Below are 23794 nucleotides of genomic sequence, written 5' to 3' on the forward strand. Positions count from 1 at the left end.
GTGTCTGTGTCTTTTTATTATCACGAGTCTATACATTTTAAGATTATTTTTTCATTAAAGAAAGTTTTTGTAAGCTTTGCACAAAATTTTTCTGTTTTGAATTTCATAAAAGGCTTTAAATGCAGTGGGCAGTCTGTGTCCATTTCAATAATAATGATGCAGCATTAATAGCTTTTAAGTACATCAGTGTGTTTATATTGCATTTACTGTGTGGTTTGCAGTAGGTCTTACCCAATAAAAGCACTGTAATTATGAAATATGATCTATTAATATCTTGTACACAGTCTGCCTGCAGGCAAGTCATAAACAGCATCCCACCTGTAAATGTAGTAATGATTAAACTGGACAACTTTTTTTCATGACAACAAACTTTATTTAGAAGAAAATAGAAATGTACAAAACTATTTACAATAAAAATAAATGTGAAAAAACTTAAACAAGTAAATTATAAAAAAAAAATAATTATAAAAAATATATATATAATAATAATAATAAAAAAAAAAAAAATATGGGTGGTAAAAAATAAGATGGTTAAAAAAATGTGCAAACCACCAAACCCCCATTTTAAATGGCCTATTCATCAAGCCAATCCAAGGTCAGGCCCTCTCCCTGGAACGAACGTCTCCTGACACCGTAGTCGTATTTGAGCTGTGTGCCTACAGTGATGTCCCTCGTTGCCTTAAATAAAATGACCTCCTGGTCCTGGTCATTTATTGTCATTGTACAGTGAATGGGCTTGAGGTTTGGCATCTTGCGGGAATGGTTTATCCTTCTTCCAAAAGTGTTCATGTTAGGGTGGCACTCACAGGGGGATGTCTGGGAGTCAATGCAAAGTTCTCTTTCCCCAGCTTTAAAGAAAAACACATATCCCGGTTCGTCGAACTGGCTGTGTACTTTGGCCCTCCCCTCAGCAGCTGTGACTACCTTTCCATGGTAGTCACAGACGATGTCCTCTTTGAAAAAGGGTCGGGTTGCGACCACTCCTATAATAAAGAGAACATTACATTTTTTAGTTAATGGAAAAAAAAAAACAACAACATTATTTTGTACATTTTATATTATTGTTTCTTCTGCCCTGAAAAGTTAAATGTTTTCTTACCTAGACCTTCCGGTGGACCAAAATCCTTTATGGCCAGCCCCGTCCAGGTCTGCTCGGACACACAGCGAATGACGAAGCTGTCAGCTTCCACCATTTTCTTTGGGGCTGGTCTCCAAAGCTGTACTATGTGTTCAGGCCTTGGGCAGTTCACCGTCCACCCCTCCTGGGCAATTAATCTCGCCACCTTTGCTGCGGACGGCTTTCGGAGTTTGTAGTATGCTGGAATACAGAATGAAACAACTTTACTCATGTGAAACACTTGTCACTGTAATTAAATGGCCTAGTTTGTGTTGTGAGGCAATGCATGTCAATGCTGTATTGATTGTTTAGCAGACTTACACAGCAGATGTTTCTCCCGCTGGGCGTACTGGGAGGCCCTCCACTTGTCATAAAAGACCCTGTTTTCTGGGAAACCGGCCTCCATCCTTTGTTTTTTTGATGGCGGCAGACTCTCCAGTGAAACGGGAAATGTATTGACAAATGCCATAAAGTCTCTCCGCGGCCCTCCAGCTGCGCCACCTGTTTCCAAGGATGTCTCATACGCAGACCTGCTGTGTAAGTGAGGAATACAAGGTTTATAATGTGCAAAAATAAAATATGGATGAAAACTTGCTAATCTACTGTGCAAATAGTTTGTGATTAGTTATGTCTTTGTTGTATTAAGAGACATACCTGGACAATGATTCCAGCAGCAGAGCTGCGTCTATGACATCCTGGAGCTGGAAAACACCAGCGCTGAGGCCCAGGTAGTGGAGCAGTGCCCCCTTTTGTTGAGACGGGAGGATCTTGGCCGCTGCTTCAACAGCCCTCCTCACGCACTGGCTGGTATAAGGGGCCATCTTATACCTACAGAAATAAAATGAAAAAAGAAATGTCAATTGTGGTGTGACTGATAAAATGTGGATCCATTCACACACATGCACATGAATCTGTGTAGACACTTACAGTTCATGGAGCCGGTTCATGTCCCGTGAGACAGACTGAACTGCCTTTCCGTCCGAGGAGACAAAAAAATTATTGCAGTCCGTCTGAGGCTGTAGGTTCTCAGGCCTGATCCTAACAAAGTACAGCTCCAAGAACTTTAAAAAAACAACAACAAAAAAAACAACAACAACAACGAGTTATTAAATGTAAAACACTGGTGGTCAGAAATCTACTGTTTGCATCATATTAAAACTTACAGCTTCCTCCTCTTTTGTTAGAGCGATCCGCATGCTTGAGGCTCTTTCCCCCTGCACGCCGATCACAACCCTTTCTCCCTGCTCAGTGCGGTTGACCCACTCTTCGTCCTGAAAAACATTGAAAATGTTTTACTTTATAATGCATACATGTGCAAATATTACAGTATATCACAAGTATAAACTCGTTAAAATAGATGAACTTACCGTCAAGGCTTCCACAGCTTGTGGGCACTGCATGTGTTTAAATACCAACAGCGCTTCACAGAAGTAACGGTATAAGGTCTTGTCCGTCCTTGGGCCCTCTTTGTTCATTTCCAGGTCCCCGCGGATCCTGAGGACGTCAGACTTAGAAGCCCTTAAGATCCTCTGGCAATCTTCAATGCCAGGAGCTGGCTGAACGAACCGTCTGTTTGGATTAAACATAACAAATAAGACTATTGAAGAATAAAACCAAAGCTGTGAAATAGTCTTCAATGTAGAATAATATAAAGTATTTATTTTATTGTCATGTAATAAGCATGTAATAAGTACACAGTTAACTGCACTTACTCTGGTGGAGGAGGAGCAGCAGCAGCAGCAGCAGCAGCAGCAGAGGAAGAGCCAGCGTCTTCAGCTTCTTCGATATCCTGGGGCTGGTTTTTGACAAAGAATCCACGCCGAAGAAGCTCCTTCAACATGGCCATGCGAGAGCGTGGGTCAGGAAGGATCTCACAAAGCTGGTTGTAGTCCCAGCATCTGTTGTGGCGGACCCACTCTCTGTGTGAAACTTTAGCTTTCTCTAGCTCTGCTTCTCTTTGTTTTGGAGTGCTGTTTTTCATGCACACCCGTGACAGATGAACAGAAAGGGTGTCTTGGGGCTTGTGGCAAAGCAGACAATACACCACATGGCGATCGGCAGACCTTTAATGGAAAATGAAACGATATAAAATACATTATAAAAAACCAATGATTTGAAAGAATGATACACGATTAAACAAAACAATAATTTAAAATAAACTAACTATGCAGCTAACTTAAAAAAGCTAACTTTGCTTTGAAACTTTTTTCAACATGTGTTTGTTCTTATCTATCACAATCAAAATGAGACAAAAACACCCATTCTAATGCAACCACCATTACCTCTGACCTTAAAAATGATTATTTTTGGATAAAATACTTCTCTAAATGAAGGAAACATCTTCTTAAGGAAACACAAATTAACACAAAGCAACAAAGAAAACACAATCCTTACCGTTTCTGAGCTTGTTCAGCCATTTCAATGTTCAGTGTTTTCTTCCAATGTTGTCCGTGAGATAAACTGTTGAAAGAGTCCTGAGGAAAGTTCTCAGCAATTTACCTGGCCTTCTATCCAACTCAACTCAGCCAATCAGATCGCGGCATCCCCACAACCCCCCCAAGTAAACTAGCCAAACATGTTTTAGAACCAGCTACCTCGGCTAGGTGTTAATGGGCCATCAAGGTCCACTGGGTTAGATTAGTCGAGTTTAAGAAGACACAAACATGTCCCTGTGGAGTTAATTATGTACACTGATGATGTTTAGATAGGTAAGATTAAGAATCCATTAAGTGAAAACCATTTTTTGAGGTTACAGTCTTCAGTGTGGACTGTATTGTGGTTGGGGGCCCTTTGCTTGTGGGGACATGGGGTCTAACCCAACTCAGACCACCTTATGGGATCACACTGATGTTATGGTCCATCTGAAAACTATTTTGACCTGGACAGATAGGCTGCACATATTATTTGCCCCTTGTTAAATAGATTACACATGGGCAAATATGGATTATTTGTACAAATTAGTATGCTCTTTGTGAACTTATAAATGCAGTGTTCCATTTTTCTACCTTTTTGCAAAACATGGGGTATTAAGATTGCATGTGCCAAGTTGGATGAACCTCCAGCCTCGATCACCTATACATATGCTAATGACTGAGGTTAATAGGCCATTAGAAGGCACAGGTAAGGTCATTGCAGGAGATATCTCACAGAAGCAACAGCTCCAGGCATCTCTACATTTTGTTTGTTACCTTTTTAAATGTAAGTTATTTCATCTTTATAAAATGAATATTTCATCTTTATTTCACAGTTGGGCATGATCCTTTAAGACTTTGTAAATGTAATAACTGAATTTACCCATTCATAGATGGTGTTGTTGGAATGCCTCCTGTGCACCTCAAATGTGTCTCATTTGAGGCATCATTTGAGGTCTGCACATAAGGTTCTGAACCTGGAGGAGCGTCAGACACTTCTCAGGTTGGCCAGAGGACGGGTGAAATTGCGGGATCTGAGCTGCCCAGTGTGTTCCATCAAGTTCACTTTAGTTGAGAGGCACTTGATCAGACAACACTCTGTTCTAACAGTAAGTAATCTCAGTAATCCCCCTAGCCTAACTCAAAAGCTTGTTGTTGGTTTAAGAAAGATATTCTAATAGTTGTGTAACGTAATCATTGATTGTATCACATTGTTAATGTGTTGTTACAACTTTATTGCACTAATACTACAATGTCCTTACAATGTGTTTGTTGTTGTTTTACACTAAAACTGTATTTTTTTTTTTAGGATCCTGTGGTTAGAAACTTAATCAAAACCCTAAAATGGAAGGTGTCAATGGATGAGCTTGCTCGGCTGAGGGAAACAAATCCCGAGATTCCAATGGCCAGCACTTTGGATGTTATTGAGAGCTTGAACCTGGAAGACCAAGTGCCAGCTCCCCAGGATCACCAAGTAGATAATTCTTTTTCCGGTAAGTAAACAAACCTGCAGTCTTATTTGAACATGAATATTTTTGTACAGAATTTAACTTTTTTTTTTTGTTGCATTAGTAGGTCTGCCAGATAATAAAGGTGATTACAGGGCAGACGCCTCACAGGATGAGCCTGTAAAGATGCCGGGTAAGTGTTAATTGGTCAGAACATTCGTAATCAGGCTCTATTGTATTGTCTAAATGGGCTGTTAAAACTGAAAGTTTTGTTTTTACAGAGACATATCCTGAGTTTGTCACCCTCAACCTGCATGACCTCTTGGATATGGACTAGATTGCAGGGTAAGTTTTATTTGGTCAACACATTTGTAAATAGGCTCTATTGTATTATTATCTAAATGGACCGATAAAAGTATATGATTTGTTTTTACAGATCCTGCTCAGGAATGGGAGACTTGGACCTCCTGTCTTGATGTCTAACACTTTTTAATTTGTTTTATTTTATTGCACTTTATATATATATATATATATATATATACTTTTTTATTATGTTTATTTACTATTTACATTTTTAAAACATTTTTAATATGTTTATTGCAAATTTTAAATTTTTAATGGAACCTATTTATCTACATCTCTATGTGTGTGTGTGTGTGTGTGTGTGTGTGTGTGTGTGTGTGTGTGTGTGTGTGTGTGTGTGTGTGTGTGTGTGTGTGTGTGTGTGTGTGTGTGTGTGTGTGTGTGTGTGTGTGTGTGTGTGTGTGTGTGTGTGTGTGTGTGTGTGTGTGTTTAATATCACGAGTGTATACATTTTAAGATTATTTACTCAAGCTTTGCACTAAATGTTTCTGTTTTAAATTTAATAAAAGCCTTTAAATACACTGTCTCATCTATGTTGAATAATATGTGCAGCCTATCTGACCAGGTCAAAATAGTTTTCAGATGGACCATAACATCAGGGTGATCCCATAAGGTGGTCTGAGCTGGATTAGATCCCATGTCCTCACGAGCAAAGGGGCCCCAACCAAAAAGACAGTGCTGTATATGTAGCATATATGTCCCAGTCCAATAATTTGTATTTTATCAACTTTTCCACATGCAACTTATCTGAAAGGGCGCCTTATTGTCAATATCACTATTTTATTGTCACTATCAAAATAGTTTTAAAATGGAAAAATCTTCAGGGTGATCTCATATCGTGGTCACAGCCGGATTAGATCCCAGGTCCCCACGAGCCAAGGGGCCCCAACCAAAAGACAGTGCACACCGACCACTTCCCCACAGAAGACAGGAAAAGCCCCCAGTAGATATGCTTATAGCTTCTATTTATACTTAATTAAAAATCACATGCTCTTTGCCCATCATATTGATGATGCTTGAAGAGAAACTTTGCTACCTTACAAGTTACATACAACTGATTGTCGTTGAGGACACAAACACCGGCAAATTTAGGCTAATTAATTATTTTCAGTGTTTAATTTGACTTTATACTATTTTATTAACAAGATTAATCAAAGGAACTGTTTAGTTTTGCAATAAAATCACATTAAAAGGTGAGTATGTATAAAATATTTTTATTTTTTTTTAAAAATCAGTCGTCATCCTCCTCCTCCTCTTCATCATCAGCAAAGTACTGGAGATAAATAAAAATCAAATGAATAATTAACACCAGAATTGCAACTAGATAGTTTGACAGCCTACATTGAATATATCCATTACCTGTAAGTCATCCTCATTTGCCCCTTGGTGGGGGAGATTGGGGCTGTTGTTGGGTGGAGGAGGAGGAGGAGGAGGAGGAGGAGGAGGAGGAGGAGGAGGAGGAGGAGGAACATTAACTCCTCCCATGATTTCCTCAGAAGAGGATGAATATTCGGTATCCTGCAAAATAACACAATACAACATCTGTCCAACTGCACATCATACGATAATCTCTGTCTAAAACAGATGCACTGATGCCTTGGAGAAGATAGATAAAATAAATGAAATGTGAATTTGGGATATTTTGGGGATATTTAATTTTTCTAATTCAATCAATAAATTCACTTGACTTGACTTGACTTGAATTATTACCACAAGCTTTAATTTGTTATAAATCAAGTTACTAAAGATTAAGATTTGGCCAAATGAAAAAGCATTTTCGATCAATATTTATTTCTACTTACCAAACTCCCACTTCCAGGTGAAGTGGTCATGCCACTGTCGCTGGAGACATTCCCCATCTTCGTCTGAGGAAACAAAGTCGTTGTGAGCATTTCTTAAAATTAAAATCTTTATAAATAAATTAATAAATGCAGTTCTTTTTATTTTGCATTCATGCGACATTTGTGTTTAATATATATATACATATATATATATATATATATATATATATATAACACTTTACAATAATGTTCTACACATTAGCTAGCAGGAATAATCCATTTACAGCACTTAATGTACGCATTCGTTTGTAAATGGTAAAGTATTTGTAACATTTAAGGTTGTATTATGAAATTACGTCAACTAACAGTAAACTGCGCATGTGCAACATCAATAAAGCGTTATTGTATAGTGTTTGTATTGTACATGTTTTGTATGAAGCTGTACTGTGGACTAAAGCTGGCGGTGTAGTCCATGCAGGTTATGTTGGCACTGCTCGTCTCTCGGTTTTTGGATTTAGCTCTGTTCACTGGATTACCCTTTTTGCCTCTGCCAAAGGCAAAAAAAAAAAAAAAAAAAAGTGAATATACACACATTTGATGGAATTTTGAGTACTGCAACAGGAAATTACAAAGCAGTGAGGCACACACCTGACAGTGCATCATATCAGCTCCAAAAATGGCCTGCATCTTCTTCCACAGGGAGACCATAGGCACCAGTCTTGGAGTAGCTTCCCAGGTCCAGTGGTTTGGCAGTGGAGGCATCGCTGGCTCCACTTGTGGCTCGCTCTCAGCATCCCTCGAGGAGCTCTGAGGCACGGAAGATGGCGCAGGAAGGAGTGGAGGGATGTTCCTCACCACCAAGCCCTTCCTGTCCATTTCCTTTAACCAGCTAAGAAAAACACTGGATTCACACACTTGAATCAAACAGCGTCCTCAATTAAATGTTGGCTTCCAGGTGAAGGAAAGAATAGTGACTGAAAATGTAGACAGCAGCTAGCATTGGTCGGAACTACGACGGTATCTGATCGTCTTCGAACCTCCGACTTTCGTTCTTGATTTATGAAAACACAGCGCCTTGGCTGCAGGGTTAGATGTGAAGTACTTGATCAAGAAGCGCTGCAGAGATGGAGAACCGAAGATGGAGCAGGAAGGAGTGGAGTTATGTTCCTCACCACCAAGCCTTTCCGGTCCATTTCCTCTAACAAGGCAGCTAATGAAAGAAATAGGACGCCTTGACATGAAGGATCATTAGTGAATTCCTTTATGTTAACAACAAAACATAGTAAAGAACTATATAAAATAACAAAAGTTATTAAAATAATTAATTAGCCTAAATTTGCCTCTTTCCAGAGGCCCACTGTCAAGCACAGACCACTACTTAGTACCATCTATGTGCATCTATGTGCCTTTCATTCGTGCATGACCGTTCTTAGTTGGTGGAGCGATTTGTCTGGTTCATTCCGATAACGAACGAGACTCCGGCATGCTAACTAGTTACGCGGCCCCGAGCGGTCGGCGTCCAACTTCTTAGAGGGACAAGTGGCACAATCAAAAGGGCAATTACAAAGGGCAATCAAACTGTATTTTATATCACGAGAAAGCTCGTGTTGTGCAGTTTCACATGAGCCCAGTCTCATTAATGTGCCTTGCTCGAGGCCTGAGAAAACTGGGGTCCTGTCAAATAAGTTACAGGGATGTGAGTTTTAGGGAAAATACGTGTGATTTTTAGGAAGGACAGTGAGTAACTTATTAAGCTACAGGTGGGATGCCAATACATCAAAAGGTCATATTTCATAAATACAGTGCTTTTATCTGGTGAAACCTACTGTACACCACTCAGGGGACACAGACCCACCAACTGATGTACATTACAGTTATTAATTATGCAATATTAGCATAAAACTCAACCGTCCACAGACAGCATATAGGAGTCCTGTCAAATAAGTTACAGGCGGGACTTTATCCAAAACATCCCAGCTGTAACTTATTTTAATAAAATACAATTTCCCTTAAACAATTGTTTGATTTCATTCGTTCTATTATTAGTGCTAATTGACATGCTTTAAACAAAACTTTACAATAACTCATTGATAGTTTGACTTTCATTTTTTTAAATCTATTTGCAACATAATCAGTATACAGTACAGCTAAACAGTCAGTGCCAACATTCTGATGTTTAAATACATTGGAATTATTAGAACCATTTCAAGAAAGGGGTTACCATTTGGAGTTGAGCATTTTTTTTAAACTGTAAAATAAATAATACATTAAACACAATTGCACAATATAAAGTCCTCCCCTTTTCTCCTTTTCTCTTTCAATTTTAACATTTATTCTCTCTTAATTCAACCGCATGCTGAGAACTAGATCAGAAATATTAGAATGAATGGACGATCGTGACGTCATCGCCGCGCGCCCACTGATCTCCGTGAAAACAGCACTCAAAATCGTGAAACTTTACAATTATTTTCAGTTCGTCGAGACGATTCAAACGAGCTCAGTGCTGGCCAAATCCATTGAGTTTTCACAGATATATTTGTGTGTGTTATAGCGGTCTTGTGGGCGCAGCCATGTTTGATTTTGAAACAAAAACAAACATTTTGGCGCCCTGTTCAGTTATTCTAAAGATGAGATGTACGTACATCCCACATGTACGTTGCACAAGAACGTTTCAAAATGCATCAGGCGGTCACATAGTGGGGAGTCGGTCTCATACTACTCTCCTGCCTGCCGGATGAACACAGCGATGTGAACAAACAGATGAAGCGTTTATGGCAAGTACCAAGACTTAAAGTTTTTATTTTATTTATTTATGTTTTAACTACTTTTTACATTTTTTTATTAGGAGGCACAGGGGGTGAAATTAAAATGATGCTATTTAAAATCGTATTGGTAATGAGAGATGTTTTACAAACTTTATCAAAGTATAAAAATATGTCATTGCTTTTCTTTTTAAGTTATAGTTTGTAGGTGTATATGCCACCTGTTTTTCAGTGAGGAAGTCTGCATAGATGCGCAGACCAGGAGGATTTAACCTATATTTATCCCAACATTATCGCCATGGGCTTTCCTGACGAATTATCGCCATGGGCTTTCCTGACGAAAGGTTAGAGGGGGTCTGAATAGTCTGTTCTCCCAATATTTCTCTGTGTCTGGCACAAGTGAGGATGAAGATGAGCAGTTTGGAGACAAAAGCGAAGACGAGCACACAGACGTCTCCCAGTATGGAAGTGCAACCAGGTATGGAACCTTAATCTTTAAGATTGAAGTGAAGTGCACCTTAAATTATACTTTGACTTCTTTCATGTTTTTGAGACATTTAAAAATCTTTGCTTAACAGCTTGGGGACGACTGTGTTTTCCCTCTCAACCGTGCATTATCTGCCAAAAGTGAGCAGCTTGGGATCACACGGACGTCTGCCAGGGTGTAGGCATAGACTGCAACAGCTGGAGAGACTTCAGACAGGTGTGACATGCACTTTCAGACATGTGCGACCTGAGTTGTTTTGAGTTGTTCGTAATAATTGCCATTTTGTGTCATGCACCATTTATGTGTGGTTGCTACACTGGTTCCTGTCATCTTGACAATTTCAGGGCGATGCCATTTTTACCACAAGGAGGAGATCAGGGAGATGCTCTGGCCTTCTGGATACAGACAGCCCTGCGGAGAGAGAGACAGCGCAGCCACGCAGATTTTTATTTTAATCTTGGGCCGGCCTTTAAACTGATTTCCTATTGATGTGCTACAGCAAAAGACCTTTCAGCGACAATAGATCACATTGTCTTTTACTGTAGCACATCGATAGGAAATCAGTTTAAAGGCCTGCTAATCTTCATGGTCTGATGCAAAAACTGTTCTCTTTCCATCTTAGTCCTCATCTACATCTCGGACTGGAGGGCAGCAAGAAGGCCAAGCTGAGAAACAGGAACCACGAAGATGGCTTCGACTTGGACTTGACATACATTTACCCCAATATTATTTTACGCATGTAGATCTTAAAATCGTTTCTTGAATCTCTATATGCAGAGTTCACTGACTTATTTTTGTTTTCCAGTGATTTGGCCTGCTGAGATCTGGACCAGAGGAGGACAGACATGCTCAACCAGGTAAGGTCTCACACACACACACACCTCCACAATGTATGTTTTGGCTGTACATAGCCGTTTCTGAGTTCTTAATGTTAAAAGAGTTAGACTTTTTTTTTTTTTAACTCACCAGCTCATTCTGACTCACAGTTCTGATGATGAAAGTGTTGTGGTTCTCTGTGCATCAGCTCCAGAAGAAAGAGCCCAAAGCCGTGTGCTGCCCAGCGGCCCAGACTCGGAGATGTGCGATTTCGGAGTGTATGCAGCCATCGTCACACCCAACGTCAAGCAGGAGTTCTCTCACAGTGACATCGGATCCCTCAACAGCTCGAAACATGCGGCTGGACCAGAGGAGGAAGCATAGACTGCAGCACTTGGACAGACCGCCGCCGTCTTCAGTTCTTAATGTATGTGTTCTTGTTTAAGGTTCTGAAACATTTGTTTAAAAAACATTGCTAAGCTACGTAATATTCTGCGTGAAATTAGCAGTTCTTTTTTCCCCTTCCTTCTTTCTACGACGAGATATACACCGAAAAGTAAGATATAGCAGGGCCAAATGTTTAATAGACATATATTTTTGTATTTAGCCATCTGTGCTCCACACTGTGTTCAATGGTACTCGGTTGCCCAGAGCAAGCCCGAAGTTGCCATAAGTCCGGATGAAGATGAGCAGCTTGGAGACGAAGACCAGCACACGGACGAAGCAGCTTGGGAGAACCTCCACTGCAACAGTTGGAGAGACTTCTGACAGGTGTGACATGCACTTTCAGACATGTGCGACCTGAGTTGTTTTGAGTTGTTCGTAATAACTTCCATTTTGTGTCATGCACCATTTATGTGTGGTTGCTACATTGGGCCGGCCTTTAAACTGATTTCCTATTGATGTGCTACAGCAAAAGACCTTTCAGCGACAATATATCACACTGTCTTTTACTGTAGCACATCGATAGGAAATCAGTTTAAAGGCCTGCTAATCTTCATGTCTGATGCAAAAACTGTTCCCTTTTTCCATCTTAGTCCTCATCTACATCTCGACTGGAGGGCAGCAAGAAGGCCAAGCTGAGAAACAGGAACCACGAAGATGGCTTCGACTTGGCCTTCCTTCTTTCTACGACGAGATATACACCGAAAAGTAAGATATAGCAGGGCCAAATGTTTAATAGACATATATTTTTGTATTTAGCCATCTGTGCTCCACGCTGTGTTCAATGGTACTCGGTTGCCCAGAGCAAGCCCGAAGTTGCCTTAAGTCCGGATGAAGATGAGCAGCTTGGAGACGAAGACCAGCACACGGACGAAGCAGCTTGGGAGAACCTCCGCTGCAACAGCTGGAGAGACTTCTGACAGGTGTGACATACACTTTCAGACATGTGCGACCTGAGTTGTTTATAATAATTGCCATTTTGTGGTATGCACCGTTTATGTATTTGTGTGGTTGCTACATTGGTTCCTGTCAATTTTAGGGAGATGTGTCTGGCACTAGATGAAGAGCAGGTTGGAGAGGCCTCCGTCTTCACTGCTTAATTTGTGTGTTCTTTCTTGTTTAAGGTTCTGTAGTTGACATGTTCCATGTTCATCGTCTCTGAGAGTTCATCAGTTTTGTTCTTACGCACTGTATATAAATCTGTTGTCTGTATTGTAACATGTGGTGTATATAGTTTGCCTTATTAAAAAATAAAGTTGTCCTCCGAAGAGGGGGGGGGGGTGTGGCGGGCCAAAAAAAAAAAAAGAAAGAAAAAGTTTTGTTCTTGTTGGCATTATTTTATGTATTGTTCATTTTTATGCTGTGCTTTGTTGTATATAGTTCTTTCTTGTCCCGGAATAAAATGTCCATTGTTTAACTGCATTCTTTTCATTCATTTATGTAAGATAGGACACATTTCTAGCGTGGTAGCTTGTTGACTGATCACATTTCAGGTGACACAAGAGTTATAATAGTTCTCTCAGAGTGCAAAATGTGTTTGTAGATGCTTAAGCAGGCCTCCCCAACTCTACAAGCTTTAATTTGCTCCTTTCAAATCAGTCTGAATAATTCCACATGGCCGTCTTATAACCAGAGGTGCTTCAGTCACAGTCTAAATACACTGCATGATGTTTGCACATTTTATTAACTTGACACTGTTTTCAGTTTTATTATGTGCATAACAGACAATAAGGATTCAGTATTAGCATTGTTAAGAGTAAAAAAAAATAATTCTATAGCAAGATTTAATTGAAATACAGCATAGTTTTTAGGAAACCATATATATTTATTTTGTTAATTACCATTCTGTATGTTTATTATATATACATATATATATATATATATATATATATATATAACTATATACATTAACAGAACTATATACATACACATTTAAAAACATAAGAACTATACACACATTTAAAAAACATAGTAAACTATACACACACACACTTAAAAAAACATTAAAGAACTATATACAGTAACAAAAGTATATACAATAAAAAGCAGAAATAAAGTGAATAAAGTTATTAAAAATAATCTTGTTTAAAATAGTCTTAAAATAAAAATAGTATCTTTTTTAAAAGCCCATCAATGTTGATGATGAATTCCTTTATGTTAACCATTTATTTGCTACATAAGTAAAAGACAAAAACATTTAATAACATCGTTCTAATTTTGTATATTGCCACATGCTGATAAAAATGGAATGAAATAAAATAACATTGCAAAATAACAAAGGATTTTTTTTAGACTTCAAACATGTTATTGAATTCATTGAATTTGAAGCACAACGGTCACCAGCTGCCAGGTTGTCTTAGAATTGTGGGCCTTGCCTTGCAGTATAGAGGAAGAGCTAAGCTTTAAATGTGTGCATCACATACAGTGATCTAGTTTAGGCTTAGCTGTACAGTTATTTGAAACTTCTGAATCATGTCGATTTGTACTAATAATAGAAAGAATGAAATCAAACAATAGTAAAGAAGAATTTATCAGGTGAGTAAATAGTTTTTTTTGGTTTTACTATAAATAACAAAACAAATAGTAACAATAATAATTAAATAAGTTGCAAATATAGATACTCATACTATCATTCAGAAGTCTGGGGTGAGTCATTGTTTTATTTATTTCTTGGAATAAATTAATGCTACTTAGCAAGTAAATGGATTCAAAAAGTGACTAAATAGCCTGCAATGATGTCAGCCCCCAGCACCCCCACTTCCCGCGGCCCTGTCATCATCTGTATCAACTAGCTGTTTACAGTTATTAATGTTCATTAAAATTAAAACAAAAAAGGCACTCATATTCTCCCTAAACTTAAACAATCACGTATGTTAGGAGCTTCCCATTCTGCATTTATACTTTCATACTGATGTACAAACTGCAAAAGACATTAAATAGCTTGCATTTTGCTGTTTGGACACGGGGATCACCAGTTTAACTGCTGGTTTTGACAAATGCTCAACTCTTCTCAAAAATGGTCACTTTGTTGTAATAATTCCAATGTAATTGTAGAATAAACACAATTGCACAATATCAAGTCCTCCCCTTTTCTCGTTTTCTCAAAAAAGCACGTAATTTTAACATTTATTCTCTCTTAATTCAACCATACGCAGAGCATGCTGATGACTAGATCAGAATGAATTTGAATGAATGAACCATCATGACGTCACCGCGCGCCCAGTGATCTCAGCGGAAACACGACGTATCCGTCGTTTGCTTAGCTCTTTGTAACCGTCTAATCTAGCTGAAAAGAATGATACATTATTCATGGTTTTTTGTGCTTTTTTCACAGAGATATTTGCCGAAAACCAGCGGGCGCGATTCAAAATGGCGGCCGCAATTCAGAACGCAATAATGCTGCCTTTCTTTCTAATATTTCTAATCCAACAGAAATAGCACACAGAAAGACGCACGCCTGAACGCCAGATTCCCAGCATGCTTTGCATATGGTTGAAAGAGAATAAATGTTAAATCAAAATAAATATTCTCACAAACTATAACTTTGCATAATTAATGGTAGCCTATGTTCATCAGTGTGTTGTATTGTGTGTGTGGTATATAGCAGGATTTACTTGAAATACAGCATAGTTTTTAGGCAAACATATAGATACTGTTGTTCTGCAATCTGTGATTCTATAAGAAACTATGAAAAATATTAAAATTAAAAATAACAATCACACAAAGAAAATGACAAAAGCATACAACAACTAAGCACTCTGGATTCACATGTCTTTGGTAACACACCAGTCTCGGAGTGGCTTCCCAGGTCCATTCATAACATCAGGGTGGTCCCATAACGTGGTCCCGGCTGGGTTAGAACCCATGTCCTGATGAGCAAAGGGCCCAAACCAAAAAAAAAAAAAAAGACCACACTTATCAAAATAGTTTTAAAATGGAAAAATCTTCAGGGTGATCTCATATCGTGGTCACAGCCGGATTAGATCCCATGTCCCCACGAGCCAAGGGGCCCCAACCAAAAGACAGTGCACACCGACCACTTCCCCACAGAAGACAGGAAAAGCCCCCAGTAGATATGCTGTACATGTAGCATATATGTCCCAGTCCAATAATTTGTATCGTATGTAACTTATCTGAAAGGGCCCCTTATTGTCAATATCACTATTTTATTGTCACTATCAAAATAGTATTAAAATGGAAAAATCTTCAGGGTGATCTCATATCGTGGTCACAGCCGGATTAGATCCCATGTCCCCACGAGCCAAGGGGCCCCAACCAAAAGACAGTGCACACCGACCACTTCCCCACAGAAGACAGGAAAAGCCCCCAGTAGATATGCTGTACATGTAGCATATATGTCCCAGTCCAATAATTTGTATCGTATGTAACTTATCTGAAAGGGCCCCTTATTGTCAATATCACTATTTTATTGTCACTATCAAAATAGTATTAAAATGGAAAAATCTTCAGGGTGATCTCATATCGTGGTCACAGCCGGATTAGATCCCATGTCCCCACGAGCCAAGGGGCCCCAACCAAAAGACAGCGCACACCGACCACTTCCCCACAGAAGACAGGAAAAGCCTCCAGTAGATATGCTGTACATGTAGCATATATGTCCCAGTCCAATAATTTGTATTTTATGTAACTTATCTGAAAGGGCCCCTTATTGTCAATATCACTATTTTATTGTCACTATCAAAATAGTATTAAAAGGGAAAATTCTTCAGGGTGATCTCATATCGTGGTCACAGCCGGATTAGATCCCATGTCCCCACGAGCCAAGGGGCCCCAACCAAAAGACAGTGCACACCGACCACTTCCCCACAGAAGACAGGAAAAGCCCCCAGTAGATATGCTGTACATGTAGCATATATGTCCCAGTCCAATAAATTGTATTGTATGTAACTTATCTGAAAGGGCCCCTTATTGTCAATATCACTATTTTATTGTCACTATCAAAATAGTATTAAAATGGAAAAATCTTCAGGGTGATCTCATATCGTGGTCACAGCCGGATTAGATCCCAGGTCCCCACGAGCCAAGGGGCCCCAACCAAAAGACAGTGCACACCGACCACTTCCCCACAGAAGACAGGAAAAGCCTCCAGTAGATATGCTGTACATGTAGCATATATGTCCCAGTCCAATAATTTGTATTTTATGTAACTTATCTGAAAGGGCCCCTTATTGTCAATATCACTATTTTATTGTCACTATCAAAATAGTTTTAAAATGGAAAAATCTTCAGGGTGATCTCATATCGTGGTCACAGCCGGATTAGATCCCAGGTCCCCACGAGCCAAGGTGCCCCAACCAAAAGACAGTGCACACCGACCACTTCCCCACTGAAGACAGGAAAAGCCCCCAGTAGATATGCTGTACATGTAGTATATATGTCCCAGTCCAATAATTTGTATTTTATGTAACTTATCTGAAAGGGCCCCTTGTTGTCAATATCACTATTTTATTGTCACTATCAAAATAGTATTAAAAGGGAAAATTCTTCAGGGTGATCTCATATCGTGGTCACAGCCGGATTAGATCCCATGTCCCCACGAGCCAAGGGGCCCCAACCAAAAGACAGTGCACACCGACCACTTCCCCACAGAAGACAGGAAAAGCCCCCAGTAGATATGCTGTACATGTAGCATATATGTCCCAGTCCAATAATTTGTATTGTATGTAACTTATCTGAAAGGGCCCCTTATTGTCAATATCACTATTTTATTGTCACTATCAAAATAGTATTAAAATGGAAAAATCTTCAGGGTGATCTCATATCGTGGTCACAGCCGGATTAGATCCCAGGTCCCCACGAGCCAAGGGGCCCCAACCAAAAGACAGTGCACACCGACCACTTCCCCACAGAAGACAGGAAAAGCCCCCAGTAGATATGCTGTACATGTAGCATATATGTCCCAGTCCAATAATTTGTATTTTATGTAACTTATCTGAAAGGGCCCCTTGTTGTCAATATCACTATTTTATTGTCACTATCAAAATAGTTTTAAAATGGAAAAATCTTCAGGGTGATCTCATATCGTGGTCACAGCCGGATTAGATCCCAGGTCCCCACGAGCCAAGGGGCCCCAACCAAAAGACAGTGCACACTGACCACTTCAAAACAGTGACCACTTGTCACTATCAAAATAGTTTTAAAATGGGTCCTCAGGTCCTCACGAGCCAAGGGGTGTAAATAGTTATTGACACATTTTACTACATGCAAAGTATATTCAGTAACTCCAAATTTAATGTTTTCCTAATTAGGCTACAGGAGTGGTTGCAACCAGAACCTTTCACCCAGATGACATTGTCTGTGATTATCATAGACAAGTCATCACAGCTTCTGAAGGGAGAGCAATAATGGAGAACCTTCACGATGAGGCAGGCTACCTGTTTTTTTTTTAAATCAGGTCAGAAAAGCCTATGCGTGGATGCACAAACATTCCCTTGTGTCTGTCACCCACAAGTAGATACGTTCGGTAGGCGTATAAACCACTCCTCAAAAGCAGCAAATGTAAAGCCCTTTTGCTGCACTTTGACGTTTGATGGTCAACCAAAGGAGGTGGTTTTGTTCAAAGCACTTGTTGCAATCCCGGTTGACTGTGAATTGAAATTTGATTACGGGGTCAATCGAAAATCTTTTCGTGGGGAAGGGTTAGACCTTGAATGGCTGGATGAGTAGGCCACATTCAAACCGGTGTAAAATTTAATTTGTTTACACACATTTTAGTTTTCCTGTATATAGTTTGCAAAATGTATTATAGTGTTTTTTCTTATTTTTTTAGTTATAGGTAGTTAGGGTTAATTTTTTTATGTTTTATTCATTAAAAACCCACTTTAATTTTTATTAAGCACACTTGTTTTAAAAGTAAAAAAATAAAAAATAAAAATCCCCCCCCCAAAAAATAAAAAAAATAACAAAACCCCCCCCAAAAATTATATATTTTTAACCCAGCCTCTGACTTTACACAAAGCAGTGCAATGTCAGTGCCGGTCCCAAGCCCGGATAAATGGGGAGGGTTTTAACTCACTTATGGTGCACTTTGTCACATTCACATTCACATTCAAATTGTAAAAAAAAAATGAAAAGTGCTGGTGCTTGGTTAGAAAAAAGTTACGGGTGGGATGTCTTGGTTAAAGTCCCGTCTGTAACTGACTAAGGGTAACATATAGCCCAGATTCATGCCTTTTTTGTTTTGCAATAAAATCAACAATCACATTAAAGGATAGCTTCTATTTATCCTTAATTAAAAATCACATGCTCTTTGCCCATCATATTGATGATGCTTGAAGAGAAACTTTGCTACCTTACAAGTTACATACAACTGATTGTCGTTGAGGACACAAACACCGGCAAATTTAGGCTAATTAATTACTTTCAGTGTTTAATTTGACTTTATACTATTTTATTAACAAGATTAATCAAAGGAACTGTTTAGTTTTGCAATAAAATCAGAAATCACATTAAAAGGTGAGTATGTATAAAATATTTTTATTTTTAAAAAAAAATCAGTCGTCATCCTCCTCCTCCTCTTCATCATCAGCAAAGTACTGGAGATAAATAAAAATCAAATGAATAATTAACACCAGAATTGCAACTAGATAGTTTGACAGCCTACATTGAATATATCCATTACCTGTAAGTCATCCTCATTTGCCCCTTGGTGGGGGAGATTGGGGCTGTTGTTGGGTGGAGGAGGAGGAGGAGGAGGAGGAGGAGGAGGAGGAGGAGGAGGAGGAGGAGGAGGAGGAGGAGGAGGAGGAGGAGGAACATTAACTCCTCCCATGATTTCCTCAGAAGAGGATGAATGTTCGGTATCCTGCAAAATAACACAATACAACATCTGTCCAACTGCACATCATACAATAATCTCTGTCTAAAACAGATGCACTGTTTAATGGCAAGTGTACTCACAGTCCGGCTGATTATTACCGTGGATGCCTTGGGGAAGAAAGATAAAATAAATGAAATGTGAATTTGGGATATTTGGGGGATATTTAATTTTTCTAATTCAATCAATAAATTCACTTGACTTGACTTGACTTGAATTATTACCACAAGCTTTAATTTGTTATAAATCAAGTTACTAAAGATTAAGATTTGGCCAAATGAAAAAGCATTTTCGATCAATATTTATTTCTACTTACCAAACTCCCACTTCCAGGTGAAGTGGTCACGCCACTGTCGCTGGAGACATTCCCCATCTTCGTCTGAGGAAACAAAGTCGTTGTGAGCATTTCTTAAAATTAAAATCTTTATAAATAAATTAATAAATGCAGTTCTTTTTATTTTGCATTCATGCGACATTTGTGTTTAATATATATATATATATATATATATATATATATATATATATATATATATATATATATATATATATATATAACACTTTACAATAATGTTCTACACATTAGCTAGCAGGAATAATCCATTTACAGCACTTAATGTACGCATTCGTTTGTAAATGGTAAAGTATTTGTAACATTTAAGGTTGTATTATGAAATTACGTCAACTAACAGTAAACTGCGCATGTGCAACATCAATAAAGCGTTATTGTATAGTGTTTGTATTGTACATGTTTTGTATGAAGCTGTACTGTGGACTAAAGCTGGCGGTGTAGTCCATGCAGGTTATGTTGGCACTGCTCGTCTCTCGGTTTTTGGATTTAGCTCTGTTCACTGGATTACCCTTTTTGCCTCTGCCAAAGGCAAAAAAAAAAAAAAAGTGAATATACACACATTTGATAGAATTTTGAGTACTGCAACAGGAAATTACAAAGCAGTGAGGCACACACCTGACAGTGCATCATATCAGCTCCAAAAATGGCCTGCATCTTCTTCCACAGGGAGACCATAGGCACCAGTCTTGGAGTAGCTTCCCAGGTCCAGTGGTTTGGCAGTGGAGGCATCGCTGGCTCCACTTGTGGCTCACTCTCAGCATCCCTCGAGGAGCTCTGAGGCACGGAAGATGGCGCAGGAAGGAGTGGAGGGATGTTCCTCACCACCAAGCCCTTTCTGTCAATTTCCTCTAACCAGCTAAGAAAAACACTGGATTCACACACTTGAATCAAACAGCGTCCTCAATTAAATGTTGGCCTCCAGGTGAAGGAAAGAATAGTGACTGAAAATGTAGACAGCAGCTAGCATTGGCCAACACAGCGCCTTGGCTGCAGGGTTAGATGTGAAGTACTTGATCAAGAAGCGCTGCAGAGATGGAGAACCGAAGATGGAGCAGGAAGGAGTGGAGTTATGTTCCTCACCACCAAGCCTTTCCGGTCCATTTCCTCTAACAAGGCAGCTAATGAAAGAAATAGGACGCCTTGACATGAAGGATCATTAGTGAATTCCTTTATGTTAACAACAAAACATAGTAAAGAACTATATAAAATAACAAAAGTTATTAAAATAATTAATTAGCCTAAATTTGTCTCTTTCCAGAGACACACTGTCAAGCACAGAAGAGACACACTGTCAAGCACAGACCACTACTTAGTACCATCTATGTGCCTTTCATTAATCAAGAACGAAAGTCGGAGGTTCGAAGACGATCAGATAACGTCGTAGTTCCGACCGTAAACGATGCCGACCCGCGATCCGGCGGCGTTATTCCCATGACCCGCCGGGCAGCGTGCGGGAAACCACGAGTCTTTGGGTTCCGGGGGGAGTATGGTTGCAAAGCTGAAACTTAAAGGAATTGACGGAAGGGCACCACCAGGAGTGGAGCCTGCGGCTTAATTTGACTCAACACGGGAAAGCTCACCCGGCCCGGACACGGAAAGGATTGACAGATTGATAGCTCTTTCTCGATTCTGTGGGTGGTGGTGCATGGCCGTTCTTAGTTGGTGGAGCGATTTGTCTGGTTCATTCCGATAACGAACGAGACTCCGGCATGCTAACTAGTTACGCGGCCCCGAGCGGTCGGCGTCCAACTTCTTAGAGGGACAAGTGGCACAATCAAAAGGGCAATTACAAAGGGCAATCAAACTGTATTTTATATCACGAGAAAGCTCGTGTTGTGCAGTTTCACATGAGCCCAGTCTCATTAATGTGCCTTGCTCGAGGCCCGAGAAAACTGGGGTCCTGTCAAATAAGTTACAGGTGGGATGTTTTTGTTAAAGTCGTATTTGCATAAAACTCAACCGTCCACAGACAGCATATAGGACTCCTGTCAAATAAGTTACAGGTGGGATGTGAGTTTTAGGGAAAATACGTGTGATTTTTAGGAAGGACAGTGAGTAACTTATTAAGCTACAGGTGGGATGCCAATACATCAAAAGGTCATATTTCATAAATACAGTGCTTTTATCTGGTGAAACCTACTGTACACCACTCAGGGGACACAGCCCCACTCACTGATGTACATTACAGTTATTAATTATGCAATATTAGCATAAAACTCAACCGTCCACAGACAGCCTACAGGGAACCCGTCGGATAAGTTACAGGTGGGATGTTGTTTTCGACTTAGACATTTTCAGCGGTTGAATCCCTGTAACGAATTGGGGATTTCAGCATATGTGCTGAAGGCCAGTGAGTAACTTATTAAGTTACAGGTGGGATGCCAATACATCAAAAGGTCATATTTCATAATTACAGTGCTTTTATGTGGTTTAACCTGTTGTGTGCCACACAGGGGACACAACACAACACACTGATGTACATTACAGCTATTTATTATGTATTACTTGTATAAAATTAAACTGTCCACAGACAGCCTACAGGGAACCCGTCGGATAAGTTACAGGTGGGATGTTGTTTTCGACTTAGACATTTTCAACGGTTGAATCCCTGTAACGAATTGGGGATTTCAACATATGTGCTGAAGGCCAGTGAGTAACTTATTAAGTTACAGGTGGGATGCCAATACATCAAAAGGTCATATTTCATAATTACAGTGCTTTTATGTGGTTTAACCTGTTGTGTGCCACACAGGGGACACAACACAACACACTGATGTACATTACAGCTATTTATTATGTATTACTTGTATAAAATTAAACTGTCCACAGACAGCCTACAGGGAACCCGTCGGATAAGTTACAGGTGGGATGTTGTTTTCGACTTAGACATTTTCAGCGGTTGAATCCCTGTAACGAATTGGGGATTTCAGCATATGTGCTGAAGGCCAGTGAGTAACTTATTAAGTTACAGGTGGGATGCCAATACATCAAAAGGTCATATTTCATAATTACAGTGCTTTTATGTGGTTTAACCTGTTGTGTGCCACACAGGGGACACAACACAACACACTGATGTACATTACAGCTATTTATTATGTATTACTTGCATAAAATTAACCTGTCCACAGACAGCCTACAGGGAACCCGTCGGATAAGTTACAGGTGGGATGTTGTTTTCGACTTAGACATTTTCAGCGGTTGAATCCCTGTAACGAATTGGGGATTTCAGCATATGTGCTGAAGGCCAGTGAGTAACTTATTAAGTTACAGGTGGGATGCCAATACATCAAAAGGTCATATTTCATAATTACAGTGCTTTTATGTGGTTTAACCTGTTGTGTGCCACACAGGGGACACAACACAACACACTGATGTACATTACAGCTATTAATTATGCAATATTAGCATAAAACTCAACCGTCCACAGACAGCATATAGGACGCCTGTCAAATAAGTTACAGGTGGGATGTTTTGGTTAAAGTCCCGCCTGTAACTTATTCGACAGAGCCCATATATGCTCTATACACCCGGTCAAATTTCCACAGGAAGTGGCCATATCTCGGGAACCAAGCCGACTCTGGGTTCCATCCTCTGGGGTCATGGGGGTCCCATTGGTACCTCCCCATGCCCAGAGTTTGGAGCTCTAATTCGGCTTGGTTTTGGAGTTATGCCCGGTCAAAATTCCACAGGAAGTTGCCATATCTCAGGAACGAAGCCGACTTGGGGCTCCATACTCTGGGGTCATGGGGGCCCCACGGGTACCTCCCCACACCCGGAGTTTGGAGCTTCATGTCGGCTTGCTTTTTGAGATACACCCGGTCAAATTTCCACAGGAAGTGGCCATATCTCGGGAACCAAGCCGACTCTGGGTTCCATCCTCTGGGGTCATGGGGGTCCCATTGGTACCTCCCCATGCCCAGAGTTTGGAGCTCTAATTCGGCTTGCTTTTGGAGTTATGCCCGGTCAAAATTCCACAGGA

At 39.8% G+C, this 23794-nt stretch overlaps 1 protein-coding gene and 1 long non-coding RNA gene across 8 annotated transcripts; one reads left to right on the forward strand and one right to left on the reverse strand.

Annotated features, from left to right (window-relative positions):
- Positions 1-516: 516 nt before the first annotated feature.
- Positions 517-4034, reverse strand: LOC309508372 (uncharacterized protein). Of its 2 annotated transcripts, none has more exons than XM_082182973.1 (9): positions 3512-4034; positions 2830-3180; positions 2485-2686; positions 2281-2388; positions 2045-2178; positions 1772-1945; positions 1439-1647; positions 1100-1318; positions 517-983 (listed from the first exon to the last, which is right to left on the reverse strand). In XM_082182973.1, the coding sequence occupies exons 1-9, from the start codon at positions 3532-3534 to the stop codon at positions 574-576; spliced, it is 1830 nt and encodes a 609-aa protein (XP_082039099.1). In that variant the 5' UTR covers positions 3535-4034; the 3' UTR covers positions 517-573. The 2 variants fall into 2 exon arrangements, with proteins under 2 accessions (XP_082039099.1, XP_082039098.1); XM_082182972.1 differs by having other exon boundaries at positions 1439-1650; positions 3512-4031.
- Positions 4035-9650: 5616 nt separating this feature from the next.
- LOC309508505 lies at positions 9651-13051 on the forward strand. 6 transcript variants are annotated; one of them, XR_014209456.1, is made up of 9 exons: positions 9651-9894; positions 9966-10360; positions 10461-10585; positions 10714-11226; positions 11394-11612; positions 11793-11956; positions 12223-12337; positions 12433-12552; positions 12669-13051. It is a non-coding gene; the product is annotated as an uncharacterized lncRNA (long non-coding RNA). The 6 variants fall into 6 exon arrangements; XR_014209457.1 differs by having other exon boundaries at positions 9653-9894; positions 10078-10360; XR_014209458.1 differs by having other exon boundaries at positions 9654-9898; positions 10119-10360.
- The last annotated feature ends 10743 nt before the right edge of the window (positions 13052-23794 follow it).

This window comes from Leuciscus leuciscus (assembly GCF_965113295.1).
Source record: "Leuciscus leuciscus genome assembly, chromosome: 10".
Taxonomy (NCBI): Eukaryota; Metazoa; Chordata; class Actinopteri; order Cypriniformes; family Leuciscidae; genus Leuciscus; species Leuciscus leuciscus.